Source organism: Oncorhynchus nerka, linkage group LG6 (genome assembly GCF_034236695.1).
Source record: "Oncorhynchus nerka isolate Pitt River linkage group LG6, Oner_Uvic_2.0, whole genome shotgun sequence".
Lineage (NCBI taxonomy): Eukaryota > Metazoa > Chordata > Actinopteri > Salmoniformes > Salmonidae > Oncorhynchus > Oncorhynchus nerka.
The window spans coordinates 41228188-41255020 of NC_088401.1; the positions used below are offsets into that span (position 1 = coordinate 41228188).

Below are 26833 nucleotides of genomic sequence, written 5' to 3' on the forward strand. Positions count from 1 at the left end.
GGTTTGGGTTGGAAATGCCTACTTCCAAATTGGCAATAAAGGATTATGAGCAGATCTGGAAACAAAGTTAAGGCCCTGTCTCTTTCTTTCAGTCTCCACCGAGAAAACTAAAGACTTGTGTTTAAAATGGAATGTGCCTACTCTCTATCCAAATATTTGACATGTTAGCTCAACGAGTAGCTGGGAAGAGGTCCATCCATTTTACAGACTAACCACGCCGCTGGCTCCTCTCTCCTCCAGACAACTGACTTGATGAGCAACGGTATGGACTGTTTAAATATGGACTGACTAGCAAGGATGCATCGTTGTTTTTGGACAGTTGACGGTAAAAGTTGAATCTTGAAATAACAAATGTCAGACTGTTCATTATCCACCACACATTTCAAAATACTGTTTTCATTTTGTATTAAAAGTCAATTTTGTGACACTGATTTAATAAAAAACATCTGAAAACATTTGATGTAACGTAAACAAACTAAAAGATGTATAGTCAGATGCTAGAAGTTAATATCTTCTTTAAGTACATTATTTGCAAAGGTTGGCATGGAGAGTAAAATAAGTCCTTTCTTATCAAGAGCATCTGGTCACGGAAACATTTATACCCCATTTCACACAATCATGCCAATCCAAACCATACTGCACCAGCTTCTATATTTTCGTCAGGACAGTTCCAGCTACCATAGCGGATGTCTAAACAGGCCAGCTCAGTACAGCTTGGCTCGGCTCGGCTCATAAGTCCACTAATGTGATGTCTTTAAGGGTAGGACTTTAAGTGCGTGTTGCCCTTGGACTTATACCTCACCAGTGCCATCTAGTGGTGATGGTCTGCAAAACCGTGTGCAGAGTGCACAGTATGAGTGATCTACAAATCATTTTGCATCCCAAATGACTACTGATCGAGATAAGTGATTCTGCATCTCGCCTGGGCTCAGACTGATCCCCACAAACACAATGAATCTTCTCCTCTAGCTCTTCTTCCTCGTGGTGTTGATACTGTTGCCCGTCTTCTTCTCCTCCCTGTTCTTTAGAGACTCCAGCAGGCTCTCGAAGCCTCTTGCTGGCCGGTTCTCTCTTCCTCTTCTACGATCCTTAACCTCGGCCACCTGGGAGACGGAGTGCATGAGGAGCACAGCCAAGCCCCAGGGATCATTGTTCCCGGTACTGGTCCCGTTACGGCCGCTGCTGTGCGGTACTTTGAACTCCCGCTGCTGCATCATCCAGGCGCTCTCCCGACTCAACGCCACGAAGTGCTCCGGCAGTGTTCTGTTAACGTGCTTACTGACGTTCAGCGCTGGCTTGAAGGGGTTCTGGATGTGAAGGGAGAGACCTCAGGTTTGTTCTGCTCTCTGCCCTGTGTGAGAGCGAGCAAAGAGAAGAGTGAGTGAGAACGTAAGAGATTAAAAGAGGGTGGGAGTGAGAAAGAGAGGGGTGACAAAACATAAAAACACACTGGCTTTATAAATGGTCCATCTATCTTAGGCGTTGTTTGTGTTATGTAGGCCACCTGGACCCAGTTAAAAAAAGGGTCTGGCTGTTACATCTCATCTCTTGATTCGCTAGCAGGCTCTGTCCCAAATGGCACCCTATTCCCTACTACTTTTAAATCAGGCTGCATAGGGCTCTGGTCAAAAGTAGTGCAGTGTGTAGGGAATAGGGTGCCATTTGGGACGCAAATAGTGTCAGCCTAGCTGTGATGAACGGGCCTGGGGGCAGCACCAGCAGGGTAGACACAGGTTCAATCATTAATCATACCACAACATCACTAGCCTGGTCCAAGATCTGTTTCTGCCATCTTGTTAACTCTTTGGCGATTCCAGTGTCCTAGGCTAGACCATTGCTGCTTTGGAAAAGTAGTGCACTATATGGAATTGGGTTCCATTTGTGACTCTGTACTATTCTGTAACTGTCACACAGACAATAAAAACCTCGGTAAAAGATCTATCTCCAGAGCCTCCAAGGTTCCATGCAAACAACAGATGCACCTGGGTTCAAATAGCATTTGCTTTATTTTAAACGCTTTAGCTGCGCCTGATTGACCTTGCCTGACGCAATGGAAACAATGGAATAGTCCCAAAGGTGTAAACGCCTCAAATCCAACACCCCAGGCAAGCTCAATTGTACCCCTCAAAGTATGTGAAATAAATCAAACACTATTTGAACCAAGGGCATGCATGGCATGCAATACCTAAATACCCTATCCCCTAAGCCGGGGGTTGTAAAAAGGCTGAATGAATGGAGAAACAGAGATGGAGCCTCCAGCTCCATGGGATGGAGAGATGACCATGGACCATAAAGCAGAGGGAGAGTGCCAGGAGCGAGAGAGGGAAAGGGGTAGAGAGAGGAGAGAGGGCCAGGGAGAGGGAGGGAGAAAGGGCAGGAGAGGACAAATTTACTTACTATGACATGTGGTTGTCCCACCTAGCTATCTTAAGATGAATGCACTAATAACTAAGACGTTCTGGATAAGAGCAACCTGCTAAATGACTACAATGTAAAATGGTAGGACACAGAAGACAGGGAATAGGAGAGTGTGGGAGAAGAGGGAGACGGGAGAGACACAGTACACAGTAAAGATGATTAATGGTGGTTTCTCTACTGGTGAAAGATTATATGCAGAGGCCATGACCACAAGTCTTCCTACAGGCCTTCCTTTAATACTTCAGTCCTGACCCTGGGTTCTCTCACACACACACACACACACACACACACCTCACCCTGGGTTAACGTCCTTACAATATTTTTACTCTCAGGGGCCATGAGGAGATGAGGAAAAACAGAGGCCTGCATCCTAAAATGGCACCCGATTCCCTATGGGCCCTGGTCAAAAGTAGCTCACTATACAGTAGGGATGTAACGATTACACATCAGCCTGCGATTCAAATGTTTAAGATAAGACTGCATTGGTCCACAGACCCCAGATTATTTTTCAAACATGAATCGCCGAGAAAGGAACATGTTTTGCTCATATTACTTTCTTTCGACCTTGAGAAAATACCTAATCCTTTGTGATAACTGATGCGTCTTATCCTTCAGTGTCAAACTAAAAGCATGCAACTGTGTTGACAGTCATTGATTTATACTGAACATAAATATAAACGCAACATGTAAAGTGTTGGTCCCATATTTCATCAGCTGAAATAAAAAATCCCAGAAATGTTTTATACGAACAAAAATATTATTTCTCTAAAATGTTTCCATCCCTGTTAGTGAGCATTTCTCCTTTTGCCAAAATAATCCATCTATTTGACAGGTGTGGCATATCAAGAAGCTGATTAAACAGCGTGATCATTACATAGGTGCTCCTTGTGCTGGGGACAATAGAAGTCCACTCTAAAATGTGCAGTTTTGTCACACAATGCCACAGATGTCTCAAGTGCAATTGGCATGCTGACTGCAGGAATGTCCACTAGAGCTGTTGCAAGAGAATTGAGAATCGTTTAAGAGAATTTGGCAGTGCCTCACAACTGCAGACCACGTGTAACCACGCCAGCCCAGGACCTCCACACCTGGCCTCTTCACCGGCGGGATCATCTGGGACCAGAAGCCCGGACAGCTGACAAAACTGTGGGTTTGCACAAACAAATAATTTCTGCACAAACTGTCAGGAACCGTCTTGGGAAAGCTCATCTTTGTGCTTGTCATCCTCACCAGGGTCTTGACCTGACTGCAGTTCATCGTCATAACCGACTTTAGTGGACAAATGCTCACCTTCTCCAGCGTGCCAGTGGCCATCGAAGTGTGCTCTTTATGGATGAATCTCGTTTCATCTGGACCAGGCAGATGGCAGACAGAGTGTATGGCGTCGTGTGGGCGAGCGGTTTGCTGATGTTAACGTTGTGAACCCATGGTGGTGGGATTATGGTGTGGGCAGGCATAAAATACGGACAACGAACACAATTGCATTTTATCGATGGCAATTTTAATGCACAGAGATGCCATGAGATCCTGAGGCCCATTGTTGTGCCATTCATCTGCCGCCATAACCTCATGTTTCAGTATAATTCACAGCTCCATGTTGCAAGGATCTGTACACAATTCCTGGACACTGAAAATATCCCAGCTCTTCCATGGCCTGCATACTCACCAGACATGTCACCCATTGAGCATGTTTGGGATGCTCTGGATCGACGTGTACGACATCGTGTTCCAGTTCCCACCAATATCCAGTAACTTCAGACAGCCCTTGAAGAGGAATGGGACAACATTCCAAGGACCACAATCAACAGCCTGATTAACTCTATGCGAGGGAGATTTGTCGCACTGCATGAGGCAAATGGTGGTCACACCAGATACTGACTGGTTTCTGATCCCCGCCCTTACAATATTTATATTTTTTAAGGCATCTGTTACTAACACCGCACGGCTAAAATGTGGAGAAAAAAAAGTTCACCAAAATCTTCCAAAACGGTCAAAATCCTTCGATTTTGAGATGGAGTGAAATCCAAAATTGTGCTATATATTAATTGGTTATGTCATAGTTCATTTGTAAATTATGAATATTGATACATTGCTAGCTCAAACACTATCTGCTAAATGTACAAGTTAATTAGTGGGTGATGGTGATTTCAGATCCAAAGGCTACATAGTCCCCCTTAATCTGATAGTGGGGTGGTAAGATGCCTTGTCTCCCCCTATGGGTCAGATCAAGTACATACATAGTATACACCATAGACAAACATAATTTACACACAGCTCAGACCGATCCAGCTCAGAGGCTTAGCTCATGAGCTCCATCAGCATCAGACTTATATTTAGAATGGAAAATGAGTGTGTTTATGCAACAAATGTTAGTGCATCGAATCATATCGTATCGATTCGTTCTCTAATCAAAGAGAATCGCACAGAATCATTTCAAACTAAAATGTATCGTTCCTGTATCATATCGGAGCCCATCTATCTAGATACATATTGAATCGTCTTGAAAGGGAAAGATGCACATCCCTACTATACAGAGAATAGGGTGCCATTTGGGACAACCTTGGCCTGCAAAGGAATTAAATGAAAAACAAACTGGGTGAACTGTAACTAAATGAACACGTACGTGTCTAAGATTGAATAAACATGTTGATTATGTTTCCTTATCGAGTGTGATGAACTGCTGATTGTGTTCATTGGAGATGGGTAGAGGGGAGGAGCAACTATCAATCACACAGTCCTCTGACAGCTGTAGTCTTAGCTGGCACGGAGAGACATTTGTGCGATGCTGGTGTGTGTGTGTTTGATCCACCAAAACCCCACTTTATTACCAACAGCTTCCCCTCTTGGCTCTCAGCCCTGCGACTAGGGAGAGCTAGCCAATGAAAGATCACAAACGCCGTTAGCTAACTCTCCAATCTGGTTCTGATAGTATCTGCAGTCCTTTTATCCCCGCCAATTATAAACTACGACCATGAAACAATGTCAATTATGCACAGGGGTGAAAGTGCTGCTGGAATCCCTTCTGAAAGGATTGGCAGTTTACAGCTAAAAGGGTTCCAGAGAAGGCTATTTCTGTTTAAAGCTCTCAGCGCAGCACCCTCATCTTGTGTCCAATCAACATAGAATGACTTGGCACTAATTAAATCAGAATGGGCTGTGTGTGCCTGTTACCTTTCTGTTGTGCATGGACATGCGGCCGAATGTGAAGGTTCCGTAGAACTCAAAGAACTCCTGCAGCAGTTGCTCTGAAAGGAATCCCAAAGAGTATGAAAACAAATACCACATTTATAATGATCAATAAACCCGTTTTAATGTGGAAATAAAACGTATACAAAATATTAGTATGTATGCTCTGGTTAAGGGACAGGGGCTTTGGTAGTTTTCTTTCCCCCTCCCGCATTTCAATCATCAGACCTCAAGAGGCCGATATAGCACCTTCTTGCTCCATGTGTGAATTAATTGTAATGTCTGCATACCATGGTCATCTATGGCAGTGGTTCCCAACCTTTTTATAGGCCCATACCCCTTCAAATATTCAACCTCCAGCTGGTACCCCCTCTAGCACCAGGGTCAGCGCACTCTCAAATGTTGTTTTTTGCCATCATTGTAAGCCTGCCACACACACACATACAATATATTTATTAAACATAAGAATGAGTGTGAGTTGTGGTCACGACCCGGCTCGTGGGAAGTGACAAAGAGCTTTTATAGGACCAGGGAACAAATAATAATATAATCATAATCAATAATTTTGCTCTTTATTTAACCATCTTACATATAAAACCTTATTTGTTCATCAAAAATTGTGAATAACTCACCACAGGTTAATGAGAAAGGTGTACTTGAAATGATACACATAACTCTACAATGTTGGATTGTATTGGAGAGTCTCAGTTTTAAATAATTCTCTACACACAGTCTGTGCCTGTATTTCATTTTAGTGAGGACAGAGAATCCACTCTCACATAGGTACATGGTTGCAAAGGGCATCAGTGTCTTAACAGTGCGATTTGCCAAGGCAAGAAACTCTGAGTGCAGCCCTATTCAGAAATCTGACAGTGGCTTCTGATTAAATTACATTTTCACAGAACTGCTTGTAGCAATTTCGATGAGGTTCTCTTGTTCAGATATTGGTAAGTGGATAGGAGGCAGGGCATGAAAGGGATAACGAATCTAGTTGTTTGTGTCGTCCGTTTCGAGAATGTAGCTCACTCAGATGCATCGCTATATCACATTTGACATTGTTCGTAAGCTGGAGTTCATTTGCACACAAAACAATCATACAATGATGGAAAGACCTGTGTGTTGTCCTTGTTAATGCAGACAGGAAAGACCTGTGTGTTGTCCTTGTTAATGCAGACAGGAAAGACCTGTGTGTTGTCCTTGTTAATGCAGACAGGAAAGACCTGTGTGTTGTCCTTGTTAATGCAGACAGAAAAGAGCTCCAACTTCTTAATCATAGCCTCAATTTTGTCCTGCACATTGAATATAGTTGGGGAGAGTCCCTGTAATCCTAGATTCAGATCATTCAGGTGAGAAAAAACATCACCCAGATAGGCCAGTTGTGTGAGAAACTCGTCATCATGCAAGCGGTCAGACAAGTAACAATTATGGTCAGTAAAGACGACTTTAAGCTTGTCTCATTTTTTAAAAAACTTGCCAATACTTTGCCCCTTGATAACCAGCGCACTTCTGTATGTTGTCAAAGTGTTACATGGTTGCTGCCCATATCATTGCATAATGCAGAAAATACACGAGAGTTCAGGCACCAACTAAGTTAACCATTTTCACTGTAGTGTCCAAAACATCTTTAAAGATGTCTGGCATTTCCTTGGCAGCAAGAGCCTCTCGGTGGATGCTGCAGTCTACCCAAGTGGCGTCGGGAGCAACTACTTGCACGCGCGTTACCACTCCACTATATCTCCCTGTCATGGCTTTTGCACCATCAGTACAGATACCAACACATCTTGACCACCAAAGTCCATTTGATGTCACAAAGCTGTATAGTATTTAAAAAATATCCCCTCAAGTTGTCCTGGTTTCCAAAAGAGAATGTCTTCCTTAATTGACACCGCATAAATGTAACGGACATATGCCAGGAGCTGTGCCAGGTCCGCCACGTCTGTTGACTCATCCAGCTGTCACGCATATTACTCGCTGGCTTGTATGCGAAGCAGTAATTGTTTCAAAACATCTCCTGCCATGTCACTGATGCGTTGTGAAACAGTGTTGTTTGATGAAGGCATTGTCTGTATAGTTTTGGTGGCATTTTCTCCAAGCATTGTCCCAGCCATATCCACGGCAGCAGGAAGAATAAAGTCCTCCACAATAGTTTGGGGCTTGTCTGTCCTAGCCACTAGGACACCTTACCATATAAGACACTTCTAGCCTCTTCTTATTAATGGTATCTGTTGCTTTTATACGTTTTACTACTCGAATGTCGTCTTTATTCTCGCACAAACTCTCCTGGCTTATTTTTCAAATTGTCATGTTTAGTTTCTAAATGTCTGCACAAGAGTGAAGGTTTCCCGCAAGACAGTAATGGTTAATGTGATTGGATGTTCATTATTTGACAAGGCTACCTGTATGTGACATTGTGATGTTACTTCGCTGAACACTAGATGGTTTCATTTTATTTTTGGCAGTGAAACGAAGCTACTCAGGCGAGAGAAGAAAAAAAGTCACCCAAATGTATGGAAAATATAAATGTGAAGATTTAAAAATATATATTATTATGATTTTTTTTGAATGGAAATCACATTTTTATTTGGCGTACCACCGACGGCATTGCGCGTAGACCAGTTTGGGAATACCTGATCTAAAGTAATTATTAAATTAGTCCAAAATAGATTCCCAACCATGTGGAGACCAACAATTATTCTCATCAGCAGCCTACACTTTATCCTAATGCACCAAATGTATTTGCCTATCTTAAGGACATTATCAACAAATATTTAACTTATTGTCTTTTATCAACATTATATGGGAATAATAAGAAAACGTAGCCTATTTGCGAACAAAGTAGCAATTTTCATTCGCTACAGCAAAACATGTAACAAAGTCAATTCTGAGGATATGGGTTTTGCAAGCTCCAACATCTCTCGAAAAAGTTGACAATCCCAAAATGCATGCATTCATTAACACATGTAAAGAACAGAGGAGCAGTCTGGTAATTAAAAAAATAAAATATGCATAATAACGGACGAATATGCTGACACACAAGACCAATCTGTTCTGAACATATTGTAGGAGCTGGGTGAAGACATTAAAGTTGTTCTGGCTGGTATATTATTTTTCAGATGGCTCTCTATCCTGTCTTTCCGTTTATAATGTAATGCTAAATTGCAGAATATATTGTTGTCTGCAAAGAGCGTCCCAGTGGGGTATTGGCACACTGTTTTTTCAAGCATAATTTCAATATTGTGTATTTGACCCATTTTTATAACCTCTGATGATCAGGGATTGAGAAAAGTGAAGAATCACTGATCTACAAATACTATTCCCTGCCAAATAATAGGCTTTGTGCAATAAAGATTCATATGCTACACCTCCTCTCGTTTAGGCGACCCCCCCTCCCACAAAACACTCATGCACAACCAGACATTGAAAGATTAGAGACCGCTTGTGTAAATTAAAGAGCATTTCCTAAGATTTTCTGCCTGCAGCAAACCCAGTGGATAATGCTGGAAATACCAGACAAAGACAAAACCCACAAAAAAAACGACCAAAACGTGGCCCTAGCTATGGGCCCACCTAATGTCTCTGTGTTGTCCTGCACTTGTGTTTTAGGTTCCCTCGATGACACTCTTATCCAGAGGGGGAACATAATGTTAATGACATGGGACACACATACACTACACACAAGGTAAATGACATTTGGAAAGTATTCAGACCCCTTCCCTTTTTCCACATTTTGGTACGTTACAGCCTTATTCTAAAATGGATAAAAAATAAATAAAAAATCCTCATCAATCTACACACAATACCCCATAATGATAAAGTGAAAACAGGTTTTGAGACATTTTTGCAAATGTAAAAAAACAGAACGTAAATATCACACTTTCATAAGTATTCAGACCCTTTACTCAGTACTTTGTTGAAGCACCTTTGGCAGTGATCACAGCCGAGTCTTCTTGGGTATGACGCTACAAGCTTATATAACGTAACATAACGTGGTAAAAGTCAAGGGGCCTGAATACTTTCCAAATGCACTGTAGCTAGGGCCTTGTAGGGGAAAGAGGGGAGCACAAGGTAGATTACATACAACATATGTTTATGTACACAGTGATGATGTCCATAAACAAAACAAAGATGGATGGTGTCACAAAAAACAGACAAGCAAAGAGAGAGAGGGAGAAGATAGAGAGATTTCAAACAAAACTGGGATGGAAAGAGCAAAAAAAGAGGAAGAGGTCAAATAAGAGAGTGAGGGCGATGACAAACTGGAAAAGGTGAGCGAGAGGTAGAGGGAGGGAACATAAAGGAGGAAGAGACAGTAAACAGAGTAGAGCTGGGCGATATGGACAAAATCCATATTGCAATATATTGCCTGAATTGATGCGATAACAATAAATAGAACGATACGTTTATAACATTAATGTGCACGACATTCTAAAAAAAGTATCCTTTAAACTGCTACTACTAAACTCAGCAAAAAAGGAAATGTCCTCTCGCTGTCAACTGCGTTTATTTTCAGTAAACTTAACATGTGTAAATATTTGTATGAACATAACAAGATTCAACAACTGAGACATAAACTGAACAAGTTCCACAGACATGTGACTAACAGAAATAGAATAATATGTCCCTGAACAAAGGTGGGGGTCAAAATCAAAAGTAACAGTCAGTATTTGGTGTGGCCACCAGCTGCATTAAGTACGGCAGTGCAGCTCCTCCTCATGGACTGCACCAGATTTGCCAGTTTTTGTTGTGAGATGTTACCCAACTCTTCCACCAAGGCACCTGCAAGTTCCCGGACATTTCTGGGGGGAATGGCCCTAGCCGTCCCCATTCCGATCCAACAAATCCCAGACGTACTGGGATTGAGATCCGGGCTCTTCGCTGGCCATGGCAGAACACTGACGTATTCCTGTCTTGCAGGAAATCACACACAGAACGAGCAGTATGGCTGGTGGCAATGTCATGCTGGAGGGCCATGTCAGGATGAGCCTGCAGGAAGGGTACCACATGAGGGAGGAGGATGATTGCCTGCAATGACAACAAGCTCAGTCCGATGATGCTGTGACATACCGCCCCAGACCATGACAGACCCACCACCTCCAAATCGATCCCGCTCCAGAGTACAGGACTCAGTGTAACGCTCATTCCTTCGACGATAAATGCGAATCCGCCCATCACCCCTGGTGAGAAAAACCGAGACTCGTCAGTGAAGAGCACTTTTTGCCAGTCCTGTCTGGTCCAGCGACGGTGGGTTTGTGACCATAGGCGACATTGTTGCCGGTGATGTCTGGTGAGGACCTGCCTTACAACAGGCCTACAAGCCCCCATTTGTCAGCGTCGTGTGTATAGGTGGCAGGGAAGTCAGGCGCAGGAGAGTCAAAATGGAGTGTAAATTGAGTCTTTTTATAAATGTCAACAGAACATGCTCCATAACACTAAAAGTACAGACATGAAAAAACATGGGTACGAGGAGGATCCATCGCACACCAACACAACAAAATAACAACACGGACAATAAAACAATCTCTAACAAAGACATGAGGGGAAACAGAGGGTTAAATACACAACAGGTAATGAATGGGATTGAAAACAGGTGTGTGGGAAGACAAGACAAAACCAATGGAAAATGAAAAATGATCAATGATGGCTAGAAGACCGGTGACGTCGAGCACCGTCCGAACAAGGAGAGGCAACGACTTCGGCAGAAGTCGTGACACCATTACAGCCTCTGTCAGCCTATTGCGGACAGTCTGAGCACTGATGGAGGGATTGTGCATTCCTGGTATAACTCGGGCAGTTGTTGTTGCCATCCTGTACCTGTGCCGAAGGTGTGATGTTCAGATATACCGATCCTGTGCAGGTGTTGTTATACGTGGTCTGCCACTGCGAGGATGATCAGCTGTCCATCCTGTCTCCCTGTAGCGCTGTCTTAGGCGTCTCACAGTACGGACATTGCAATTTATTGCCCTGGCCGAATCTGCAGTCCATGCTTCCTTCACGCAGATGAGCAGGGACCCTGGGCATCTTTCCTTTGGTGTTTTTCAGAGTCAGTAGAAAGGCCTCTTTTAGTGTCCTAAGTTTTCATAACTGTGACCGTGAGCTGTTAGTGTCTTAATGACCGTTCCACAGGTGCATGTTCATTCATTGTTTATGGTTCATTGAACAAGCATGGGAAACAGTGTTTAAAGCCTTTACAATGAAGATCTGTGATGTTATTTGGATTTTTATGAAATATCTTTGAAAGACAGGGTCCTGAAAAAGGGACGTTTCTTTTTTTGCTGAGTTTAGTTTGATGGTTGCAGCCATTAATTGTGCCATTACGATTCGCCCATATTAACAAACTTATTTCATTTCAAACTTATCGCAGGCATTTCAAACACATTTCTGTAGTATAGACTACTTATCAAAAATGAACAATATCAGCAAAATTCTTGCGATAAGTGATCGCTCTGGATCATTTTCATCTTATCGTCCCAGCTCTAATAGAGGGAGCCAATACAGTTCATCATGGGAAAAAGAGAGCAAGAGAGAGAAAAAGTGAGAGTCCTGATCAGAATCCTTGACCATGTCAGCCGAGGGTAGTAGAAGAGATTGGTTATGTGTGTGTGTGTGTGCACAAGGTTAAATAGTGCTGGGAGGGTCAAAGCCCTCTGCCAGAGTGATAGGGCCTTTATTGTGATGAAGGCCCTTATGATGCCTGGGATAGTGTCTCTGTCTGGGCTAAGATGGAGGGAGGGGGATAGATTGCTTTTGGAATGCAATTATTTGAGAGCCAAGGTGACAAGGGAAGCAGGAGTACGAGTGGTGGGAAGAGAAGCATGACTGGGACTACACCAACACAGATAATTTTGTTGCCAATTAGGATCAGCAATCAGATCTATTCAATAAATAATAATTTAATAACCCAATTGCCACTCGCTCAGTGGTCCATTGCTACCGGCTGAACATCAATTTCCACATTTCTGAATAAAACTAGGAAGTGTAGCAATGCAAGAATACTACCTGCCAGCTCTTTGAGATGATACTGATAGTATAGATTTTTGTTAAAAGAAGTTGCTGCTCAGTGCTCCATTTTTCGCTACCTGCTTTGAGGCAGTCCATGGTGGGCAGTATGGGCTTGCTTGTGGGTGTGGGTGTGTGCGTCTGTGTCTACCTGCTAGTTCCTTGAGGTGGTCCAGGGTGAGAAGTACAGGAACAGCCCTCCTTTGCAGGAAGAACAGGACCATGACAGTGAGAGAGAAATTGGTGATCCAGGCATAGAGCTGGTGATACTGTGGGCCCAGGCAGGCCCAACACTGAACACTGAACACCAAGCAACGCACCCGCCGATCCAGACGCCCATACAGGTACAGAAACTCAGAGCTCTTCATCGCCACCCCGCGGACACATACAGAATGACAGTCAAGACACAGTGCAGTACGCATTCACTGTAGCTGAAACACTTGATACTATCTGGGATTTTTGAATGGATCTTTCTGACACATTCATTTCTATCACCATTCCTAAGCATTTAATATGATGATGATACACAAAGAATGGCAGTCAAGACAACATATAGGATATTAAAGCAGAATACCCTCATTATCTGAGAGACTTGATACTGTCTGGGACTTTGGAATTGAACAACATTTATAACATGCTAGGAGCAGAGAAAATGAAAAGTCAGTGGCACACACTATCCACCAGGGGGAAACATTTAGCTGGACATCGTAATTCTCACTTCCAAAATATCCCTGTTTTGCAAGGATGACAAACGGTGTATAACCATACTCTTCAATGTTTTTAACATAAACACACAGTCAGGGTGTCTCCACTCTACCCTACTCAATTTCATTACAAACTGAGGCGTGGATGTGTTTGTTTCTAATCATTAGCAGGTGTGTATCTGGCTGCTTCACTCTCAGGCTAACTTTAGAGACCACAGAAACCCTTAGGGCCAAGGAAAGAAGAAGTGAAACACATGACCCATCGATCTTCTGCGCTCTCTCCCTCTCTCTCCTGCTCTCTCTCCTTCTACGGACCTCGAGTTTCAGTTTGCTTTGTGCAACACCAGTAGGTTTTGAAAGGCAACATAGTTTCTATGACGCATTAGAGCAAAATGACAAACAGCAACTGACATTTAAAAGGTGACTATTAGTTATGTGGACAGGTGAACTTTAAACAACTTCAACAATTCAAAATCCTAACAAATTGGTCCGTTTATATAGAAGTAGGCAGGCAGAAGTATGTTTGTAGGCTTTAATGATCTGCTTTAATAAATTCACAATTGTTTAACAGGAACAGGTCAAGCTTTATAGAAGGCTTTCTGATTTAATCATACTGATGATGTATTTGAGACGGATTACACCAATAAAGGAGTTTGCTCAGTGACTCTTCAATGTATGTGTGTGTGTGTGTGTCTGCGTGCTACCATGCATGCGTGCGTGTCAGCATGTGTGTATCTGTGGAAACAAGTCCATATGTGTGTCTTTGTCTTACCTATTGTTGGCTGTGAGGTCACACTGGAACCCTAATGGTTGGTGGGTGAAGCGGACCAGGGGACAGCGAGCGTTGAGGATCTTCTGCACCCCGACACAGCCGGGTCCCAAACTGGTCTACACATTCCCCAATCACAGACAGGATACTCTGGGTCACCGCCCGCTCAGACGCAGACCTCTTTGTCTGGTACCTGCTTTTGGCCGGGCAGATGGGACGAGACCATTTATTGAACAGCATTTTTAATTACAGAAACAGAGGCTCTAAATGCATAGGATCACAGTGAGTATGCGAGTGAAGATGGTGGGCCAAGAAAAGATATGTCGACGGCGTATACACGAAAATACACGAAAGTGCATAACCCTGCATCTTTCAATCTCCTAGGCCTTTGAGTACATTTTTGGAAGTCAGAGTGACACTCAACATTCACATAGAAAAGATACAACTTTGACAAGCTCTGCAAGCGCTCTTCATACATGAGGGTCTTACATTTCTACTGAACAGCCTTGTCTACAGAAGAGGAAGTGGTGATTTGTAGGACTGCGTGCATCTCTCACCTCTTTTTTTATCAGCCTGTTGTTTACCCAGAGAGCGAGAGAGAGAGAGAGAGAGAGAGAGAGAGACTGATAAGGACCTCAGGCTCAGTGGGCTTCCTACAAGGCTTTTCCCACACTACTTCAAGGTAAACACATTTTCTATAGGGAGTGTCCCCCCCCCCTCCTCTGAACAAATGTTCTACAGCACAACAACAGAGTGACAGTAGGGGTCTGGTTTAACAAGTTGCTTGATCTCCTCTCGTACATGAGTTCTTGTAAAGATGTAAACAAAAGGACATGTAATTAAAAGGAGAGTGTACGCAGCAGAAACACGAGACCAATCTCTCAACAGCTGTTTTATGATATGAAAACAATCCTAGGTCAAAATTGGTAATTAAAGGAAGAGACCCTTGGAGTGAGTTTCCTGAAAGCTTTGTAGTACTTGGCATATATTGTCCATATGATCAGTGCTATAAAGCTCTTGGGAAACACCCCTAAAATGATTCTCTTAACCCTTCACACTTGTGGAAATTGTCAAATATGGGTTGGGACAAATTGAAATGATTCTAACAGGAGAACTATAAAAACATATGCATGACCATGGTAGCAATTGAAAGAGAACACTTAGGAAATTATCAGACAAAAGGTGACAACAGTTCACCTGACAAGACTGAATCCAAACATTACACTGTTATGTGTATTCCAAACATTACACTGTTATGTTATGTGCATTTTACATTTACTGTACTTTTCGCAGCATTTGTCAATAACGAAATCTGAAAATACTCTGGATTTATTCAGTAATATAATAAGAATATTCATGGTAATTTTGGGGTAGGTGTAACATAAGAAAAAAATATTACAAGGGTTTGAATGAGAGGTCTAACTGGTGTCTCCAAGTGGCCACACGCCTCTCCAAACCTTGCACAGTTCCTAAGTCATTTCCATACACGTTTATGACTCAAGGAAAGAGCCTTCAACAATAAGGTGCTTTGCATGTGAGGAACTGAAGCAAGCACACTTGTCGTTTTTTGTTTGGAACACATCCCTGCCACACCATCACAAAATTACTGTTGTTGTTTATGCAATCCAAAAACTCTCCATTATAAAATGGAAATCTGGATCAGATGAGCATCATTTGAAAGCTTGTTGTATTACCAGCTACGTTATAAAAAACAATTTTACAGTGTTAGGCTTTCACAAGGCTCTTCACACAGATGCGTGTCATCCTTGTAACTGTACATCAAACATAGCGATCATAATTGTTGATATTGTTAAATGACAGTTTTCAAATGCATTTGGACTGATGGGCGTGTGGTTTGCTTTTACAACATCAAAGCGGTATTTATTATAATCTTCAACGTCTCATCCTTCATGTCTCATCCTCACTCAGACAACAAAATATTTCCAAAAGTAGCATATTTTTGTTGTGCATGGAACACACGTTTCGAACGGCTGTCAGTTGAATCCCATACAGCGCTATAAAGGGACGTTATATATACAGTATGTTACAGTATAGCCAGTAAGTTCCAATTTAGGCGCTTATCAGTGACCAAGAATTGTAGGAGATTAACTTAAAAACTCTCTCCACTGTCAAGAGGGGGGCCACTAAAATGTTTTGCTTCACTTACGGCCCCCAAAAGACTAGGGCTGGCTCTGACTGTGGCCCCTCATGATGAGTTCAGATTTTCTGTCCTCATAGCCCATTTTATATACTTTTATTTGTTTGCTATCAGCGCCGTACCGGTGTTGGAAAAAGCCAACCTGATCAGGGTGAACCGGGTTGCTTATAAAGCATTCTAGTCTTTTTTGTTAAGACTTTAGACAATATCATTAGGTCACAGTTTAGTATTGAGGGGGTGGTAATTCCCACATTGTGTAGGAGAAAAGATAGACCTCCTTATAAATTACTCCCTTAACAATACAATATTTTCAATTAATTTAATTATGTTCAGTTATTTTTGGATATGCTATTTCCCATCATACCGTAGATACCATCATACAAACAGCATTGCTTTTGTTTCCATACATTCGTGTTGATTTGTAGATTCATATCTTAGCACAACTGAAATACTTCCATAGCTTATATAAAATTTGTTGACATTTCCATGTCTGGATAAATACTTCAGTAACTTTTTGTTGTTGGTTTTAGCAGGGCAGCTGATTAGGACAGATCTCTCTGCCTGCTCTATCCTCTTATCTTGTAATGTGTAAAAAATGTGTCTCCCTCCTTTGGTTCTAAAATCAAGAAAACAGACCGACACTTCCGTCTTTGACATGGAAATGTAGGCCTAATCCATCTAGCTAACTACACAGATGCCATGCTAGTATGGTGTTTTCGCGAGCTACTTGCCACAACTTTGTGGCCCCTATTGCCTTTAATGTTGAGCATGATCAGCTAAACTACATATATTAACAAGTGGCAGGGAGCTTGAACTGCAGTAGTCCTTGGGGCAACTGCCAGCTAGCTAGCTAACGTTACCTACAATGAATGGCTAGCTCGTGTTACTTACATGATGCGTCTAATCGTTGGATGAAAAACCTACTGATTTCATGTTTCTTTTTGAGTACATTGGTCTTCCTAGCAGCAGTACTAGTTCCGATCTTTATTTGAAAGCATGAATCTAGTTATTGGAAGCGTTTTGAGAGGCTACCGCTTCCTCTCATACATAACCTACACGCCAAAGGAGGACGCCATTGATGCCCTGAGAGTGGCATTAAAGCGCATATGCGTGTTCCCCCTGTTCAGAGACGGCTCAAACAGAACAAAGAAGGCTTAGTCAGCTGTAATATTAATATTGGGTTTTTACTCATGTGCAATACCAAACTGATCAATTTAATTGTTTGTATTGAAATGACTTTGTTTGCTCTCTGTAATGCAACCACCTGGGTTTAGTTTCATTACATTTCTATCACTTAAGTCATTTCTCATATAACTGTTATTGAACTTCAACAACACGAGACATTGCGAAACACAGTATTGTTATTGACGCACATAGAGCGCAAGGGTTGAAAATCGGAGAAGGGTTCAATTGCGTTCCTGTATGTGGGAATTAATGCACAATCATGTTGGATGCCAGCAACGGATTAACCCCGCCGGGGAGCAAACGGTAGATAGCTAGCCATACACCAGTACGTTAGACAGTGTCCTTCGTCCCGCTTGTTGGGCACTGGTTTCCCCCAGTTCTGTTAACGACGGTAAAGGAAGCTTTTTTAGTAGTCGGGAGCGAAGGACACTGGGTGCTATCTTAACCAGCTGGAGTATGATGAAAGACTGCCCACATGCAGCAGGAACGCCCCGAATTGCTGGCTGCAAGTTTTACACTATTGGAATATACCGAACTATTCTATTGAATCTGATGAACGGAACGGCAAGTCTTTCTCTGAGCTTCCTTCACCTGAACACGTTCGCCTATGGAAAACAAATATTACGGGGAAATGAAGGGAAATGAAAAAGAAAAACGGAACTACAAAGGAACCCTATGACTGTAACACATCATTCGCATAGTTTTTCATTAATACAGCACTACACCTGCACACGGAGACTGATATGGACTTCCTCTGTTGACAACTTCCTCACTGGTGAGGGTCCGTAGGATTCAATGAGCAATAGAGTTGACTGCATACAGACGCAAGAATGGAGTGAGCACAGTCAGACCTGACCCTAAGTTATTACAAAGACTCAGGTAATCATATTATGATATTACGCTTTTATAAACTAATCCTGATTCGCCTTATTTGCTTGCAACCTTAGTTTTCCAAAACGTGTCAATTAATCTAGTTGCACTTCTTCACTTGGTTACAATGAGAACACATCATGTGATTTAGGAGAAGTGGAAATTTAGCCTGTTATGTTTTCATCACTTTATTAAGGCTTCTGAAGTCCCTAACATGAGGGTGCAATTTCACCAGAGGCTTCCCAGCTAATTGTGAAATTACCTTTATCTGCAAGGAAAGCGGGTTCATCTATAAATTAGACGCCCCCCTTTGCTCTGTTTCCCCAACAAGCAGTACCAGGATCAGAATATCAAAGGACCTTTCCATCATGGAATCTCAACTTTCCATTTCAGAAACCATTTTGGAGCAGTGAATCAAACAAAATGGATTACAAATATGACAATGCTGGAATAGAACTCCTGCTGGCTCACATGAACATAGAGGACATCATCGACGTGGTGGAACATCTCTACCACACCAAGGAAGAGGAAAAAGAGGCCGGGGCGTCGTTTGCGGAGGGTCTCTCTCAGGAGGAGATGGACAAGAACGAGGAGACAGTGGATGATTCGTGGGGCGAAGTGACAGGAGGGTCCCAGGCGACACAGCAGGGGAACAGTGGTGGCAGGGTAAGGTACGGGACGGTGTCGGACTTGCTCTCTTTCGTCAACCAGATCTCTAACATGCAGCCAGAAGTATTGCAGCACCTGCCGGAGGAGATGGGTGTGTTACTGAACAAGGTGAGACTCCAGGACATTGGTTAGTCTTTTGAGCAGACTATGTTGATGGATTCTGCTCACAAATGGACTCCTAGTGTTAGAAATGACACTGCATGTGTGTGTCTCTGTCTGTGTTTGTCTGTTCATGGGTAGAGTTAAGAAGAGTATACTTCTTTGTACAGGGTTTTAACTGCCTTTAATGGGTCAGAAGCACCTTTCACACTGTATTTCACTACTTCTGTGCAGAAACACATGGGGCTGAAGAAGGGTCACTATCGCATCGATTCAGATGTGTTACTGTTTCCATGGAAGTGGACCTATAAGACTCCTGGCTTCGGCGGCCATGTTCCAAAGGGCTCTTTTGGGAAAGTCCACTTGGCCCAGGATGCCATAACCAGGAAGAGAATGGCATGCAAACTGGTGAGTCAATGAGCCCCGTGCTGGAATGTCTGGCATGTTTGCAGAATACATTTCTCAAAGCAACCAGTTCGTTAGGACAAAAACCCATGTCAAAGCATCATGTCGCATGTCAAGTCAGTCAGGCCTTTGCCCACAGACACTTTGAAACTTGCAACAACACTATGCAAGAAGATCATTGTTTTCACTGTGACAAAAATAGCCAGCATTGCATATGGATGGAAACTGAAAGTATTTGGCTGCCTACCCCACAGGAAACTCAACAGAAACCCCCCACAGTAACAGCTCTGTTTTCAGACAATAACAAATGCAGTGGGAAAGAATCAAACGGCATTATAGAATATCACCACATGTTTTCCCCGCTAAAGTTCTCATTTGATATCTATGTTTTCATTTTGAGCTTAATGATTAGGCCTGCTGGTATTCACCTGGGGTGAGGATAGCATTGATATTATGTCAGCCCACAAATAGTTACACATGATGAGAGTGGCTTCCTGGTCTGGTTATTCAATAGTCATTGGAAAGTTCACATACTAAAGACTTGGTGCCTTAATTGTTATATCCATGCTCCTAGATCCCCATGGAACACTTCAAACCAGCCGATGTGGAGATCCAGGCACGGTTCCGTCATGAGAACATTGCAGAGCTCTATGGTGCTCTCCTCTGGGACCAAAACATCCACCTGTTCATGGAAGCCGGCGAGGGAGGGTCGGTTTTGGAGAAACTGGACAGCTGTGGCCCCATGAGGGAGTTTGAGATAATCTGGGTCACCAAGCAAGTACTCCGGGGCTTGGAGTACCTACACTCTCACAATGTCATCCACCACGACATCAAACGTGAGTAAGAGCCCAAAACAAATGTTGAAAAACACACAGTAGTAGACAGAGACTAGCGTAAGAGTACGCGTAAGAGGGAGAAGAAGAGTAATAGGCATACAGCCTCTACTTTTACCAGGGTTTAAAAACCTAGGGTTTCTCAAATTCTAGCCCCAAATACAGCAGAAATGGAACCCAGGTATGTCTACACATGCACGCACGCTAGTGTGTTTGGGGCCTGTGACTGTCATCAGCCACTTTACATGATTACACTTTACATCATCTACTTTACAAATGTATCCAGGAAAGGGCTTTAGAGTAGACTGCAGCTTAAAGAAACGGCTTCATAGGAAACTCAGCCGCTGACACCTTAAGAAACCACGGAGCTCCCTCTATAATGTACTTCTCATTTCCTTTGAATGTATGTACAGTTCTCATCACATAGAATATTATAGAATAAGTATTGACCTTTGAAAGTAGATTGACTAATAACATAGCACTGTAGCTAGTTAGTCCACACTATATTTGGTTCTGGGTTCTGAGACTATACTGTATCTTGCAACAAGGTTCTTTAGCTATGTATGACATGGCTGAACTAAGCAGCTTTTATGGTGAATCTCACTCTCCCTCCCTCCCCCTCGCTCTTCAGCCAGCAACATCGTCCTGATGTCAGACAAAGCGGTTCTGGTAGATTTTGGCCTGACGGTACAGATGACAGAGAAAGTATACACCCCTAGGGATCTACGAGGCACAGAGGTGAGTGATTCTGCTGTTTTTTTTCTCTTCAACACCCTCAGGCCTATGACATGACAACAAAATACACCCTCGGGTCTATGCCATGACCTAGTGGTTTGGGGTCAATTCGTTTTCAATTCAGTCAATCAACATTTTTTAAATTGGAATTTCAGGTTTCGGAATTTAAATGGAATTGACCCCAACCATGATGACCTATGACATGACAAACAACAAGAGCAATGAATTGGAAGAACCATCCTACTCCAGTTAATCCATGAGAAGTTAAATAAGTGTGTTTAACTAGAAGAAAAAAATGCTGTTTCTAGTTTTGGGATTGAGATCACGCAATGCCTCAGCACAGTCTGATAATGATGTATTCAGAAGACAAGTCAGTGCTCCTCTCACAGTGTCTCAGTCAAAAAAAGGTGCAATGAAATCACCTCAAACATGAAGAGATTGTAACGGTTTTCTTCTTCCTCTGACGAGGAGTATGAGAGATCGGACCAATGCGCAGTGTGGTAAGTGTCCATAATATATTTTAATGAAATATAACTGAACACAGAAAGCAAGAGTAAATAAATGAAAATCGAAACAGCTCTGTATGGTGAAACACAGAAACTAACTACCCACAAATCATAGTGGAAAAACAGGCTGCCTAAGTATGGTTCTCAATCAGAGACAACGATTGACAGCTGCCTCTGATTGGGAACCATACCAGGCCAAAAACATAGAAATACAAACATAGAACAAAACATAGAATGTCCACCCCAACTCCCGCCCTGACCAACCTAAAATAGAGACATAAAAAAAGGAACTAAGGTCAGGACGTGACAGTACCCCCCCCCCCTCCCCCCGAAAGGTGCGGACTCCGGCCGCAAAACTTAAACCCATAGGGGAGGGTCTGGGTGGGCATCTGTCTGCCGTGGCGGCTCTGGCGTGGGACGTGGACCCCACTCCACCCTAGTCTGGGCCCACTTAGGTGGTGCCTTTGGAGCGGTGACCCTCGCCGCCGACCCCGGACTGGGGACCCTTTCAGCGGGCCCCGAATAGACGGGAGACACTGGCAGCGCCGAAGTGAAGTGGCAGCGCCGGAGTGAAGGGCGACCCCGGCAGCTCCGGACAGGCGGGGGAACCTGGAGGGAGGAGACGGAGAGACAGCCTGGTGCGTGGGGCTGCCACAGGACCCACCATGCTGGGGAGACCTACAGGAGGCCTGGTGCGTGGAGGAGGCACCGGATGGACCGGGCTGTGGGGGAGCACTGGAGCTCTTGTGCGCAGCCTTGGCACCACTCCTCCAGGCTGGATGACCACTTTAGCCCGGACCCTCCAGAGTGCAGGTACAAGTTGATCCGGGCTGTGGGTGAGCACTGGAGATCTGGTGCATACCACTCGCACCTCACCCTTAGGCTCAATGGCCACATTCACCCAGCGGGCCCCGGAGACACAGCGCACAGCGCTGGCGCAGGATACCCTGGGCCGAAACGGCGTACCGGAGACCAAACACGCTGGGCCGGCACAATACTCCCTGGCCGAATGCCCACTCTCGCATGGCACTTGCGGGGGGCTGGCCTATAGCGCACCGGGCTATGAGCACGTACTGGCGACACCGAGCGCTTGACCGCATAACACAGTGCCTGACCAGTACTGCGCTTCTTCCGGTAAGGTAAGCACGGGGAGTTGGCTCAGGTCTCCTACCTGACTCTGCCACACTCCCCGTGTGCCTCCCCCCTCAAAAAATGTTTGGGGCTGCCTCTCGTGCCTGTTGCGCTGCCTTACCTCATACCGCTCAGCTTTCGCTGCCTCCAGTCCTTCCTTGGGGCGGCGACATTCCCCAGCCTGTGCCCAGGGTCCCTTGCCGTCCAGTATCTCCTCCCAAGTCCAGGAGTCCAGAACCCTCTGCTCCTGGTTACCACGCTGCTTGGTCCTTTTTTGGTGGGTAGTTCTGAAACGGTTTTCTTCTTCCTCTGATGAGTATGAGAGATCGGACCAATGTGCAGCGTGGTAAGTGTCCATAATATATTTTACTGAAATATAATTAAACACAGAAAGCAAGAGAAAATAAATGAAAACCGAAACAGCTCTGTATGGTGAAACACAGAAACGAACTACCCACAAATCATAGTGGAAAAACAGGCTACCTAAGTATGGTTCTCAATCAGAGACAACGGTTGACAGCTGCCTCTGATTGGGAACCATACCAGGCCAAAAACATAGAAATACAAACATAGAATGCCCACCCCAACTCACGCCCTGACCAACCTAAAATAGAGACATAAAAAAAGGAACTAAGGTCAGGACGTGACAGAGATCTTGTACGGTGGACTATTGGTTTTTGTGTGTAATGTATAGGCTACAGAGTTTTACATAGGCTACAAAAGGCTGCATAGGCTACAAAATGTACAGTGTTTAAGGTTGAATGCCTTTGAACAGTAGCATTTTCAGATTCAAATGTAGTTAGGAACAGGAGGATCAGGAGAGGGAGGGTCTTAAGAAAGATCATAGTGATTGCCTCATCTATATTTTCCCAATTCACTCCACTACCCTCTGTGGTAACCTATACCCTTGGTGACAGAGTGGGAAAGTCCCAGAGCAGAGAGCTAGACACCCAGCACAGCATTAATAACAGGGAGGGAAAGGGCTACCAAACAGACAGCTAGCCAAAGGAGTGGAGCTGCTGAGGCTGCTGGAAATTCCAGTTGACAGACCATACCACAAGTACCATATTAGCTATACAGTACAGAGCCTAACATAAGCCCAGCTGCTCTTAGGGTTCCTGTATTATTACATAGTCATAGACACTGTGCATTATCAGAGAAAACTCTTCTCTTTGCTTTTTTCATGTTGTGATTGTTATTATTATCACTGGCTTCATGACGACATAACAAAAAATGACATTTGATAAAGAAAAATATTGTGTACTTTCCAAACACTTATTTTCTTCTTCTACAATTGGGATTATGCCGTTGACCCTGTGAGTAACAGTTGTCTTGTGTTTTCTTCCCCAGATGTATATGAGCCCGGAGGTGGTTCTTTGTCGAGGACACAACACCAAGACAGATATCTACAGCCTGGGCGCCACCATCATCCATATGCAGACTGGCAACCCACCCTGGGTCAGGAGATACCCACGCACCGCCTACCCATCCTACCTCTACATAGTAAGTACCACCCTACCCATCTCCCTCCCTCCCTACCCATCCTACCTCTACATAGTAAGTACCACCCTACCTATCTCCCTCCCTCCCTACCCATCCTACCTCTACATAGTAAGCATATCCTGACAGTTCACAAATGACTTCTGTACACTTCCAATACACTTCCAATAGATGCATAAAAAAATTGACAGAACACATATGGAGCTGTGTAGCTGAAGCTGTTTTTGCATGGGACATAATCAGTGACAACTCCACCAAGTATTAACGAAAAGTGGATGGATGAAGTGTATAGACGAGTGAATGGTGAACTTACAGGCCTTCCTCTTGCTTCACTGACAGGGCCGAAGGAGGGTAAACCCCTCGCCTGTTTGTGTCCAGTTATTCCTTGAAACAGACAAATGCAGTTTGACTTAACATTCACTGAAGATCAAACAAACTGTTTATGATAGAGGTAGGTCAGAGGCAAAGTGGACTATACCTAGTAGAATTTCATTAACACCTGTTTTGCTGCACCCACCCAAAAGTCACATTTTTCCATGACACTGTACAGATTTCCACGGCATAGACCTAGATTCTTGCAACATTATTTTTTTTCTCAAATGTCACGAGAGGCAGGTCCCTTAACGTGACTTTGTCTTCATCCTAAATGGCACCCTATTCCCTATTATAGTGCACTACCTTTGACCAAAGCCTTATGGGCCCTGGTCAAAGTAGTGCACTATGTTGGGAATAAGTTGCCTCGGTCTATGACACGTTAGTAGTTTACTCCCTCGGTCTCAGTACAGTAGTTCCGTTTTTACTTTTAACAGTGTTTTTCCATGATCATGTTCCTGATTTGAATATGTCCTGTTTCTCTTTCTGAAGCGTTATTCATCTCTGCTTTAAGGAAGGACTTACTTCCTCATTCTCCACTGTCATAGGGATGCCCTTTCTTGTACACCAAACTTATTTTACAAGATATTACACTCAATAGATGGAGCCGTCAGATAGCATAGAGGTGCAGATTCAATGCAGGATAACTTTTAGTTTCACCCTACCAGAAAATGTATTTAACAAGATTGGAAGAAAGCATCAAGGAGTAGATTCGATCAGTTGTTTTTTCTTCAAATACTTTAGCTGTGCTTGATTGAACTTGCCTGGTGCAATGGAATAGTCCCAAAAGTGCAAACGCCCATCCATCTAAACTCACCTTACCTGGAGGTATTACTTCAGACCTCTGACCATATCCTCTCTCCCCTCAGATCCACAAGCAGGCCCCTCCCCTGGAGGACATAGCGGAGGACTGCAGTGGTGTCATGCGGTCCTTCCTAGAGACCGCCCTGGAGAGGAACCCTGCCAAGCGCAGCTCTGCAGCCAAGCTCCTGAGGGACGAGGCCATCAACCCTCCCAGAGAGGAACAGCCACGCTGCTGGAGCCTGGACTCAGCCCTGGTGGAGGCCTCCCACCCTCTACTGAGGCAGCATAGCCAGCAGCCTGACACCACACAGGGTAGGGACTTCTATATTTTACTGTTCTCTATCATTGTTGTTCCCTAAAATAAACTGTTTTATATACTGTTCCTCACAGGGTAGGGACTTTTAGGGATATGCTAATAAACTGTACATCTGATATGTTTTAAAGTGCATGTTTCTCTGATATTCAAATGACAGTACACACTCACAAATTTGCATATGAGGGCACCTATTAATACAACAACTATTCTCTTTATCTTCACAGAATCCTCATTGTACTCTGAGCCTGAGGACTCTGCCCACCTGAGGAGAAAGGGATCCCTGTACATCGACTTGGGGGCAATGGCTGGATACTATAATCTAGTGAGAGGTCCCCCTGCCACAGAGTATGGCTAACCCTGAGCCTAACCTCTGAAGGAAATTTGTATTTCCTTCAGAGGTAAAGATATCAGAGATAACTGTTACCTTTCACCTAGCCTGGTACTGGTGAACTGTTAGGTCAGAGACTCTCAAGAAGTTGAGTTCGGGACTCATGAAGACTCAATGGTGAAGGTGTGACTGATGCTTTTGGAAAGAGATACCAAAAGGACAGAACATTTACATTTAAGTCATTTAGCAGACGCTCTTATCCAGAGCGACTTACAAATTGGTGCGTTCACCTTAAGACATCCAGTGGAACAGCCACTTTACAATAGTGCATCTAAATATTTTAAGGGGGGTGAGAAGGATTACTTTATCCTATCCTAGGTATTCCTGAAAGAGGTGGGGTTTCAGGTGTCTCCGGAAGGTGGTGATTGACTCCGCTGTCCTGGCGTCGTGAGGAGTTTGTTCCACCATTGGGGGCCAGAGCAGCGAACAGTTTTGACTGGGCTGCGCAGGAACTGTACTTCCTCAGTGGTAGGGAGGCGAGCAGGCCAGAGGTGGATGAACGCAGTGCCCTTGTTTGGGTGTAGGGCCTGATCAGAGCCTGGAGGTACTGAGGTGCCGTTCCCCTCACAGCTCCGTAGGCAAGCACCATGGTCTTGTAGCGGATGCGAGCTTCAACTGGAAGCCAGTGGAGAGAGCGGAGGAGCGGGGTGACGTGAGAGAACTTGGGAAGGTTGAACACCAGACGGGCTGCGGCGTTCTGGATGAGTTGTAGGGGTATAATGGCACAGGCAGGGAGCCCAGCCAACAGCGAGTTGCAGTAATCCAGACGGGAGATGACAAGTGCCTGGA

The 26833-nt window shown here is 43.9% G+C and overlaps 1 protein-coding gene and 1 pseudogene across 2 annotated transcripts; one reads left to right on the forward strand and one right to left on the reverse strand.

Moving 5' to 3' along the window:
- Positions 1 to 362: 362 nt before the first annotated feature.
- Positions 363 to 17283, reverse strand: LOC115130448 (poly(A) RNA polymerase, mitochondrial-like; annotated as a pseudogene).
- Positions 17284 to 17288: 5 nt separating this feature from the next.
- LOC115130447 (mitogen-activated protein kinase kinase kinase 8-like) lies at positions 17289 to 26418 on the forward strand. 2 transcript variants are annotated; one of them, XM_029661611.2, is made up of 8 exons: positions 17289 to 18295; positions 18618 to 19063; positions 19289 to 19462; positions 20034 to 20295; positions 20924 to 21030; positions 24015 to 24167; positions 25406 to 25652; positions 25881 to 26418. In XM_029661611.2, the coding sequence occupies exons 2-8, from the start codon at positions 18710 to 18712 to the stop codon at positions 26009 to 26011; spliced, it is 1428 nt and encodes a 475-aa protein (XP_029517471.1). In that variant the 5' UTR covers positions 17289 to 18295; positions 18618 to 18709; the 3' UTR covers positions 26012 to 26418. The 2 variants fall into 2 exon arrangements, with proteins under 2 accessions (XP_029517471.1, XP_029517470.1); XM_029661610.2 differs by having other exon boundaries at positions 18680 to 19063; positions 25881 to 26417.
- Positions 26419 to 26833: the final 415 nt, after the last annotated feature.